The 11,674-nt window shown below is 34.4% G+C and overlaps 2 protein-coding genes across 2 annotated transcripts; both read right to left on the reverse strand.

The window, feature by feature from the left end:
* Positions 1–1,263: 1,263 nt before the first annotated feature.
* Positions 1,264–10,915, reverse strand: LOC6648911 (mucin-2). Its single transcript, XM_023178957.2, has 3 exons — positions 9,792–10,915; positions 9,515–9,655; positions 1,264–1,523 (listed from the first exon to the last, which is right to left on the reverse strand). Exons 1-3 carry the CDS (start codon positions 10,746–10,748, stop codon positions 1,452–1,454), a joined length of 1,170 nt encoding a protein of 389 aa, XP_023034725.1. The 5' UTR covers positions 10,749–10,915; the 3' UTR covers positions 1,264–1,451.
* LOC6648901 (translocating chain-associated membrane protein 1) lies at positions 2,228–4,190 on the reverse strand. Its single transcript, XM_002071745.4, has 2 exons — positions 3,932–4,190; positions 2,228–3,653 (listed from the first exon to the last, which is right to left on the reverse strand). The coding sequence occupies exon 2, from the start codon at positions 3,566–3,568 to the stop codon at positions 2,426–2,428; it is 1,143 nt and encodes a 380-aa protein (XP_002071781.1). The 5' UTR covers positions 3,569–3,653; positions 3,932–4,190; the 3' UTR covers positions 2,228–2,425.
* Positions 10,916–11,674: the final 759 nt, after the last annotated feature.

Raw genomic sequence — 11,674 nt, forward strand, 5'->3', positions numbered from 1 at the left:
AAAAAATATGTATATATATATTTGCAATACTTTTTCTATATATATAGGAGGTATATATACCTTGATCAAGCTGAGTTCTTTCTATTTGTATATAGCGTTTTTTTTTTTGTTTTGTTTTTAGTGTTTAATATACATACATATATCATGTGTGTATATATATTTATATTGATTTTGAGCAAATTAATACTTATTTTTGTTTAAACAGCTCGCAAAATTACGGTACATAGTAAGTTCATTCCTCCTTATCATCTTGTTGTTGTTGTTCTTCTTCTACTACATAATCATCATCATCATCATCACCGTCGCCTTCATCTTTTTAAATATTATATGCTTACAAAAATACAGATCATCTTAAATACTTATAATTCATTTACTTCTTTTCTTTTGGTTTCTTGTCAATGGCTTCACAGTTATACACAGTTTATATAGGCATATATGTATGGAGTTATATATACTGAGAATACAGATATATATATATATACATGTATATGTATATATAACTATATTTTTATAGAGAGAGATACATTTATCTGTATGTATATATATATATAGGGGAGAGAGTTAGAGTATATGTATATTATTTTCCTTTTTACTTTGATACTCTGTCTTTTTTGTCCGACTCTAATAATAACTTAAACTTCTCTTCATGCCATTATATATGTAAGTATTTTGTCGAAATCGATTTTCAAATGATTTTTCATTATATCTTTTTGTGGTGCATTGGCAAAAAGCTGTGCAAAACTTGCGTTGGCCTTTTTCCATCCACACAGTTTTAAATGCATTTTAAGCTTATGTAGAAATCGGCTTATATATTTGTGCTAAAAATTAAATATAATATCGAAAAGTCTAGCTTAAGTATGGAACAGATTTCACATTCCGAATCTCAAGATCCCAAGAGTCGTGGCAAAGTTTTAAAACCAAATCATTTTTGGAATTTTTTTTTAAAAAAATATTGAAATTATAAGTCTTTGGATTCGATATCTGTTCATCAATGCATGTATGTATATAGCTAGATTGTTTTCAATATAAGATTTACATATAATAAATATGCTTTCTCTCTCTTTCACACACACACACACACACACGCACACTCAGACAAAATTACGCGGGCACTCAAAAAAGAAATGTAAACAGAAAATTTATACAAATTTTTTTTGAAGAAACAGTCTTTTTTGTTTTTGTTTTTTGTGTTTTTGAATAACATAACAATGAAAGTATTTCGAAATTAATTTCGGCTTTAGCTTTACTTTTCTTTATATTTAGAATATACATAAATATGGGTTTTTGGTTTTAAAACTCGCATCTTTCTTTCGATACGTTTAATCATAAAAAAAAGAGAACAAAAACGAAACACACTTTAAAAAGCTTTCAAAAAAGAAAAATTTGCTGGGTTTTTTTTTTTTTGGTTTCATACATTGTACACAATTTTGCTTAATAAAATATTAATTAAATTAATCATCGTCGGACAGATTGGTTGTTGTTAACAGTGTGGCATTATCCTCGGCTCCCTGCTCTTCAATATCCTGTTTCGAAATAAGATTGGAAATATAAAATCAAAAGTTGATCGATCGAATTTTGTTTTTAATTGATACTAAAACACATTCAGCTACAAATACCGAATCCGTTTAGTCAGTTTGATTAGCATTTAGTCAAAATACTACATAGAATATAAGTATGTATGGAGGCAAATATCATTCAGAGGAATTCGGGTCATTCTATTTTTGTTTTCTTTTGTGGAAACGTAAATTTATTAGTCAAATATGATTTGGCTCTTGTTTCAATTTAAAATCAAGTGCTCCCTACCAGGAAAAAAAACACAAGTTATTCATTTTTTTCATTTCATTTCTCTTATACAAAATATATATTTATATATTTAGCAAATCTTTTTTTTTTTGTTTTTTTTTTTTTTATTTCATTTTTGTTTTGTTACAATTATTACATTTCTTTATCATTTTATTTTGTTTTCATTTTTTTTTACATTTTTATTTTTCTTTTTTTATAAAAAATAGTTTTACATGCAAATAGGACGTAAAAAAACCACACAAAGAGTTGGAAAACATTTCAAAAATACAAAAAAAAAAAAAAATGGTAGACTTAAAATGAAGAAAACAAGAAATAATAAAAATAAAAACAAAAAGCGATGGATAAAAAAAATTAAAGAGATAGATAAATAAAAATAGAGAGAAGAAAAAGGGAGATTATCACGCATAAACTAAGTTAACAGATAAAAAAAGATAATTTCAATATAAAACAATTGTTAATGCAAATTCAGAGTTTCCATTTCTTTTTTGTTTTGTTGTGGTGTATATTTGTGTATGTGTGTGTTTGTGTGTGAGCGGAAGAAGATTTTGTTGCATTCATTTTGTGTGTGTGTGTGTTTCGCTTGATCGAGGTGTATATTCCCATTTTGGCCACCTCATCAATATTATTTGATCTTCTGTTTGGAAGGACTCGGTGTCTGGGATTGATCCGCTTCAGGTAAATCGCTTTCCTTTTTACGTTTCGCTTTGTCCTTAAGCGAGGATTTCGATGAGGAGGATTTGGATTTCTGATTTTGACTGGCAGCTGAAGAACTCAACAGTTTTGCCTCTCGTTTAGCCTCCTTTTTCGCTTCACGCTTGGCCCTCAGTTGCTCGGTAATGAATGAGTAGACCAAATAACCCTGCAGAGCTATCAGGCCGACCAAGGCCAATAGGGAGCGTAGTCCGCCAATGCCATAGTAAAGCGTTAGAACGCCAATCACGGAAGTGGCGAAACGCACCAGGAAGAAGCACAAGCTGTTTACCACTCTCAATTTAGACAAACGCTCCTCGCGATCGAACACTCCGATCAGTTGGAAGACATGCGACAGCAGCTCACTGAAATAGTGGAGTGTCAGCAATACCAGTGCCAATCTCTGGAAGCTCAGCGAATAGGCCAACACGATCAAAGTAAAGCCACTAATGGAATGTATTATCTTCGGCTGTTGCTCCTCCTTCGATTTGATCTTTTGGAAGTACAGTTCCGGCAGCATATGCAAATAGTATGACAGTTGGATGATAAAGTAGAATTTATGCAAGAAACTCATCGCATGATTGGGGAAGCCTTCCCACAGGAGTGACACTTGACCCAGATAGCCTTCTTTAAGGGCCACGTGCGAGCCCCAGAGGAAGGATATCAAATAGAATGTTACCAATTGTCCAGATTCATTGAATCTGGACAATTTAAATTTCGATAAATGCAATTTTTTGCTTATCTTGTCCAAGACAAATTCCTGAATTATCGCATGCATTATAATGCAGGTGAGCGTATAGAAAAATATCGAACAATAATCCTTAATGCCAGCTATATAGGTATAGGCCTTGCCATACGGCTGCTCCCTAGTTGGATCCTCACCGCCGCTAACATTATGATGCAGGGAGATGAAAGCACTGGCAAAAGCCGCTGTCGATTCATTCATCAGTCCGACGACAAAGACCATGGCCACACAGGAGATAATATCGGCATGATTTTGTATCACAAACTCATGACTTAGGATGGGTGGATTCTTTTGGCTTGTCTTCCGCCCCAGACCCGGTTTGATGGCCATATTGATGAATGGATTGGTTGGATTACTTGGATGGATGGATGGATGGCTGACTGACTGACTGATGGGTTGGCAAAATCCAAGGGCACTGCAAAAATGTTGTTGTTAGTTTTGGAGTTAAGTTAAACAGTTTTCCCTTTAGTTTTTCTTTTGCCTTGTTGGCACCACACACACACACACTGGCACACACAAACAAACCTATACACCGTGAGAGAGAAAGAGAGCGAGTGAGAGAGCATATTCACACATATGCACAGCAACACGCGCTCGCTTGCTCTCTCTCTATCTCTCGTTCTCTTTCACACACACAAACATATCTCTTAACAGACACGCAAGCAAAAGTTTTGTTGTTTTTCGGCTGCTTACAGGATTGTCGGTTTCTTTCCCCGCCTTTGCTGTTGTTGTTGTAGGCGTTAGCTAAATCCGTTCCGCTCCAGCTTTAATAATTTTTCGTTTCGTCTTATTTTTTTTTTTTGGTGAGCGGGTCCGGGTTTTGCCGACGTCCGTCTTCTCCTTCTTTAGGTGCTTAGGAACCACGAACAACGCGGCACAACGATTATATGAAAAACACACAACCGCCGCCAACCGTGTTAGTTTTTTTCTTTTAAAAAAATATAACAGACCCTCAAATGTTAAATATGTAACAGACATGTCCGTCAAGTTACCGACACTGTTAAACTCGAGTTAGCGACGGTCCTCTGTTAACCCTCTGTTAAGTTTTTTGCATTTTTATTTTTTAATTTTTGAGCAATTTATTTACTTTTTTGAAACAAATAAAGCCTTAAATTATTAAGAATAGATGAAATTTTTGTTTTAATTCAGTTTTGGGGGTTTTTGGACATTCCATGTATTAACAATTTCTTCACAAAAATGTCCTTTTTTCGTTTTCGTATAGCTCCAAAAAATTGCAACGGCTCAATGAAGATTGAATGCCAGATTTGTCCCCAATTATTTATCTAAATCCCCACCAAGTTTGGTTAAAATTCCTCACACGGTTTTCGAGAAAATTGCATTTTTTTGAACCAACCATGATTTTCCCCATACAAAATGTGCGAAAAAATGAGTTGAATTTGTTGGGCAAAAACTCGCATATATAGTAACGGCTCAATGGAGATTGAATGCCAGAATTTAGGTATGACTTTCTGGAATATGTTCAGAGAGTTTCAGCAAAATTCCTCGTAACGTTTTCGAGAAAAATGCATAAATGTGGGAGTACCTTCAGAAAACAATAATTTTTTCAGCAAATGCAATTCGCCAATGTTCTTCTTCTTCCTCCTTTAATTCGCCCCTTACAAAATGAGTGAAAAAATGGATTGACTTTGTTGGGCAAAAACTCGCCTATATAGTAACGGCTCAATGAAGATTGAATGCCAGAATTTAGGTATGACTTTCTGGAATATGTTCAGAGAGTTTCAGCAAAATTCCTCGTAACGTTTTCGAGAAAAATGCATAAATCTGGGGGTACTTTTTGCCCGCAAATTTTTTTCAATCACGATTGGCCCAGCTGTTTTTTCAATTCGCCACTCATCGTATGGTCATTTCGCCCCACCACAAATGACCACAAATGAGTGAAAAAATGGGTTGACTTTGTTGGGCAAAAACTCGCCCATATAGTAACGGCTCAATGAAGATTGAATGCCAGAATTTAGGTATGACTTTCTGGAATATGTTTAGCTAATTTTATTCAAAATTCCTCGTAACGTTTTCGAGAAAAATGCATAAATGTGGGGGTACTTTTTGCGGAATAATATGTTTCCAACATTTCGCCGCTCAAGCATCGCTGTGATAGGGGGATTAGTCAAATACAGGTTCGCTTAAATAGGGGGTTTGGTATAGTGGTACGACTGCACCAATAAATTGTGATTTTGGTTAATAAGAATTTTTGAGAAATAAGATTCAAGATATAATATATACTTATGTAGACTTTCCTTGAAAATTTGAATAAAGTTAATGAAATAGATAATTGTTAAATCTGGTTTTATGTATACATATGTATATATGTATGTATGTACATATAGTCTTGCAATTGCAAACAAATTTGTTGCAAACAAATATGACTTGGACCAATGTATGACCATTTCTATCACCATTGTTTTTACGTAGTTTATTTCTTTTATTATTTAGACACATTCGTTTACACTATTACAAAAAAAAAAAGGCTTTCTCTAATACGAGAAAGAAATTAGAAGAAAAAAAAAAAGAAATTCTTATACCAAAAAAAATTTATCCTTCGCTAGGGTTCGAGCCTCGACATATTTTATATAAAAAATCATATACATGTATACATGTTAACAACAAAATTTTTTGCTTTGTTTAAAATTTATTTGTAAATGCATACATATATATATAAATTGACCTGTCTCTAATTGACTTCCTTCCTATCTTTTTAAAAAAGGTAAAAAAAAAAAACAAACAAAAAAAATTATGTCTCGCGCTAGGATTTGAACCCCTATAGATTTCATATAAACGTCCATATATTGTTTTGCCCTAATAAAATTTCCAAAAAGAAAACCAAATGACCGACACGGGTCCGAACCTCCACTCACACATTTACTTAACTGGCAAGCCCTTAGCTATCACCACCAAACGATCTCTGTCTATTACGTTGTCCTTTTTCAGACCCGTGTCGGTCATTTGGTTTTCTTTTTGGAAATTTTATTAGGGCAAAACAATATATGGACGTTTATATGAAATCTATAGGGGTTCAAATCCTAGCGCGAGACATAATTTTTTTTGTTTGTTTTTTTTTTTTACCTTTTTTAAAAAGATAGGAAGGAAGTCAATTAGAGACAGGTCAATTTATATATATATGTATGCATTTACAAATAAATTTTAAACAAAGCAAAAAATTTTGTTGTTAACATGTATACATGTATATGATTTTTTATATAAAATATGTCGAGGCTCGAACCCTAGCGAAGGATAAATTTTTTTTGGTATAAGAATTTCTTTTTTTTTTTCTTCTAATTTCTTTCTCGTATTAGAGAAAGCCTTTTTTTTTTTGTAATAGTGTAAACGAATGTGTCTAAATAATAAAAGAAATAAACTACGTAAAAACAATGGTGATAGAAATGGTCATACATTGGTCCAAGTCATATTTGTTTGCAACAAATTTGTTTGCAATTGCAAGACTATATGTACATACATACATATATACATATGTATACATAAAACCAGATTTAACAATTATCTATTTCATTAACTTTATTCAAATTTTCAAGGAAAGTCTACATAAGTATATATTATATCTTGAATCTTATTTCTCAAAAATTCTTATTAACCAAAATCACAATTTATTGGTGCAGTCGTACCACTATACCAAACCCCCTATTTAAGCGAACCTGTATTTGACTAATCCCCCTATCACAGCGATGCTTGAGCGGCGAAATGTTGGAAACATATTATTCCGCAAAAAGTACCCCCACATTTATGCATTTTTCTCGAAAACGTTACGAGGAATTTTGAATAAAATTAGCTAAACATATTCCAGAAAGTCATACCTAAATTCTGGCATTCAATCTTCATTGAGCCGTTACTATATGGGCGAGTTTTTGCCCAACAAAGTCAACCCATTTTTTCACTCATTTGTGGTCATTTGTGGTGGGGCGAAATGACCATACGATGAGTGGCGAATTGAAAAAACAGCTGGGCCAATCGTGATTGAAAAAAATTTGCGGGCAAAAAGTACCCCCAGATTTATGCATTTTTCTCGAAAACGTTACGAGGAATTTTGCTGAAACTCTCTGAACATATTCCAGAAAGTCATACCTAAATTCTGGCATTCAATCTTCATTGAGCCGTTACTATATAGGCGAGTTTTTGCCCAACAAAGTCAATCCATTTTTTCACTCATTTTGTAAGGGGCGAATTAAAGGAGGAAGAAGAAGAACATTGGCGAATTGCATTTGCTGAAAAAATTATTGTTTTCTGAAGGTACTCCCACATTTATGCATTTTTCTCGAAAACGTTACGAGGAATTTTGCTGAAACTCTCTGAACATATTCCAGAAAGTCATACCTAAATTCTGGCATTCAATCTCCATTGAGCCGTTACTATATATGCGAGTTTTTGCCCAACAAATTCAACTCATTTTTTCGCACATTTTGTATGGGGAAAATCATGGTTGGTTCAAAAAAATGCAATTTTCTCGAAAACCGTGTGAGGAATTTTAACCAAACTTGGTGGGGATTTAGATAAATAATTGGGGACAAATCTGGCATTCAATCTTCATTGAGCCGTTGCAATTTTTTGGAGCTATACGAAAACGAAAAAAGGACATTTTTGTGAAGAAATTGTTAATACATGGAATGTCCAAAAACCCCCAAAACTGAATTAAAACAAAAATTTCATCTATTCTTAATAATTTAAGGCTTTATTTGTTTCAAAAAAGTAAATAAATTGCTCAAAAATTAAAAAATAAAAATGCAAAAAACTTAACAGAGGGTTAACAGAGGACCGTCGCTAACTCGAGTTTAACAGTGTCGGTAACTTGACGGACATGTAACAGACTCGTATTTGAGACTGCAGTTAACAGATTTCATATACGAGGGCTGAACTGCAGGTGAAATTTATGTCACTAGTTCGCACTGGTTCACAATTTTTCAAATTTTATTTCGCGATATCCGAAGATTATGCAATTGAAATTGATATTTTTATATTATTTTTCACTATAAACACTTTTTTTATACTTTTCTTTTGTATGGCCACTGTAAGATGCCTTTAAAAAACGTTGTAACTGTTGTTTACACTTTATAAGACACGCAATATAAATATTAATAATAACCGGGTAGTCCCCGGTTTATGTTAAAATCTTATCTTCCCTTTTTGGAAATTAAATTGTTTAGTTTATATACTTATAGGTTAAAACTCTGATTTCAATATATGTAAGTGAACTAAAAAATGTGTCTTCTAATGGTTCTTATGAAAAAACAAAGCATAGTCTTTGTTTTAAGTCCCTGGCAAACTTGATTATATTTTGATGGTGTTGCGGTTTGTAGAGGGGGGAGGTCGGAGGGCGAACAAATTCAGCCGAGCAGGTAGTTAGCTCGTCAGCTTTCGTGAATGCCAACAGTGACGTGTAATGATGTGGACAATAACAGAGAGAAAGTTTTTTTTGGCAGGGCTGGAGCAAAACCCATCGGTTAATCGACATTAACGGAGCAAGCCTATCGGTTAATCGACATTATCGGAGCAAAACCTATCGGTTAATCGACATTATCGGAGCAAATCTGACTGGGCGGGCACATTTAAAAAATTGTACTCTTGGATAAATAAACCATAATGAATTAAATATAGTTTTTGTTGCCATTGAGATAATTTACTATTTTTTTAAATTGCTAATACTTGTCTAAACAATGACAGAAATGAAATGAAAAAAGAAAACAAAATCATATACTATTATTGAAAAATATTTCCCATTTTTTCTTGTTTGCATTTGCCTGATATTATTTTGTAACCCCATTTTGCGACTGCTTCTTGAATTTTCATCTGATGTGCGAGCATGAAGGCATGCGTCTTCAACTTATCCTAACTATCTACCCCCCTCTCATCAACATTTGCATCCTAACCCTTATTTCCCGAGTGTTGGTTCACTAGAGAACCATTAAAAATTTGAAAACACGAAAAATAGTGTACAGATAAATCATAATTCGAAAGAATACTTTCAAAATTGATTAAATAGAGGTTTTAATCACTAACTAGTCTGGCACCTGTAATTCCTCAATTCAGAGCATTACCTATTATCTACAAGTATAATTATCAAGTTGCCACTCCCGGTGCAATTTCAAAAAAAATAGTGCAAGGTTATATGAGTTACTCTACACTGCCTCCCTCCGCATGACCGGGGATAAACCACCTTTAGGAATTTAGCATGCTAATTAAATGCAGTTTTGCTTTTGCCTATTTCTTGTATACGAGTTTTTTCTATGTGTGTTTCTGGTTCCTACTTACATTACGATTCCGATTGCGGACCGAGGATACAATGGTGCGTTTATTGCGTGCCACCAGGCAGACGGTTATAATTAAAATCATGCCAATGAGTGCAAAACCAAGTAAAGCGGGCAACAGCACGCTATCCTCGGCCTTGTAGCCCTATATAAAAAGAAAGAAACAGAAAAAAACAGGGTTATAATAGTTATAGTACAGGAATTCACTCTATAGAGACACGCAATGTACGTGTAGATGCAGGTAGGTAGGTGGGTGGGTGGTTGGTTGGTTGGATACTCACCGTCCATTGAAAATATGTCGACGGATCTATGTAGGCCCAGTGGGTTTTAATCCAAGCTGCATTACTCTTATTTTGAGAGAGATCAAATTCAAATGGTGATCGCGTTTCATTTTGAACAGCCAAGCTCTGGGTTTTGGCTAAAACAGGTGGCATAATGGGCTTCTTGGCTGCCGATTTTAATAGGGGTACTTGTATAATGCGCGTAGTGATGGTTGAGATTGGTTGTAAACGCTGTTGTTGTTGTTGTTGTCCTGGTACTGCTGTTGTTGTTGCTGGTGTCATTCCCACGATTGAAGACTCCTGCTGCATGGCTGGAAGTGGAGTTGTTGTTGTAGTCGTGGTGGTGCTGCTGGTGGTGGTAGTCGTAGTGCTGGACGAAGTACTTGCTGTTGTTGTAATGGGGCTAGCGGTGGTGTCAGTGTTTTGCATTGTTGAATTTTTATTTAACTTTAGGACAAATTGTTCAACACCATTTCGATTGACTATTTGCACAGATTTTCCCACATTCTTAACCAACATGTTGTCGGATACAACCGACAACAATGAAGATGGCGTCACTTCATTTGGGTTCGTTTGGATTTGACTACCGCTGACCCCTTGGACTGTGGCCGTGTGTGGACTGTGCTGTGTTAGGGCTGCCTTTGTTTTGAGGAACCACTCCGTGGGATTGGGCAAACATTCGGCAGATACCAGAAACGGTATTAGCACTGCTCCAATAATAACGGTACACACAAAAATCAAACCCAAATAGGCAAAAAACGAACGACGACGTCGTGGCAACGCACCCGTTGAGCTGCGCTTTGATGATTTGCAAGCCGCAGCTGCCGAGGACGATGATGATGACGAGGAGCAGGCAGCTGCTGATCCAGTTAGCTTGCCTTCGATGCGAAAATCATCGTTTTGCGGCAATATTGTGTACTGCAGGCTATTCTCACCGTGACGTATCGTTTTGTACATATTGTTGATGTGGATTGTATGGATATATCTATCTATATATGTATATATATCTATAGATTTTTATATATGCAATATTGGGAGGAAGGGGGTTATTTCAGTTGGAGTTACGCGATTTGGATTTTAGCTTCGATTTGATTGTTGTTGTTCTTTTTGGTGCTGCTCCTGCTGCTGCTGCATGCTCCTTACGCACTAAATTTTATGTTTTTATTGATTAAGTTTTTTTAGCGCAAGCGCAATTTGAAAATTTGAAAACTTTCTTGCAGTGTTGCTTAACAACGGGGGAAAGCGGGTACGCAAGCAGTGTCGGCAAATGTTATTCAAATATAAAAGCGCGATAGCAGTTTCAATCATTATTATAATTATATGTTTTATTGGAAAGTTTCGATTAGAAATCACTTACATTATTAATAATATAATAAACAACAAAAATGTTGTTTCGATATTTGTAAAAGAAAGTTAAACCTTGATTTTTTAAGACTCCTTGCTTTAACACCTTCTACTTAGAGATTTCGAAAGTAAAATTCACAAAGTTAATGAAAAACAAATAAATGTTCATGCGATATTATAACAATGTTTTGTTATGTAATATATGTTATAGACGTATAATATAAATTAACATAATTTCAGTTCAATGAGAGAAAACTGTAGCTAACATTTTAGAGTGTATAGAGATCGGATACGAAAGTTGGTTTTTGAGATAAAGATTTAAGTATTATAAAAACCATATATCTACTTGAGTAGTGTATAAGAACATTCGGTCTATTGGCCATATCTATCATCGTTTGTGTTAATGAATAGCCATATAATAAACCACAACCTGCAACCTGTAGTTTTGATTCAGATTTACAACCGAAGCATTAATTAACCTTAACACACAAATACACATATCGAAATATTATAACAATGTTTTATTATGTACATATTTG

The sequence above is a fragment of the Drosophila willistoni genome, assembly GCF_018902025.1.
Source record: "Drosophila willistoni isolate 14030-0811.24 chromosome XL unlocalized genomic scaffold, UCI_dwil_1.1 Seg141, whole genome shotgun sequence".
NCBI classification, from domain to species: Eukaryota; Metazoa; Arthropoda; class Insecta; order Diptera; family Drosophilidae; genus Drosophila; species Drosophila willistoni.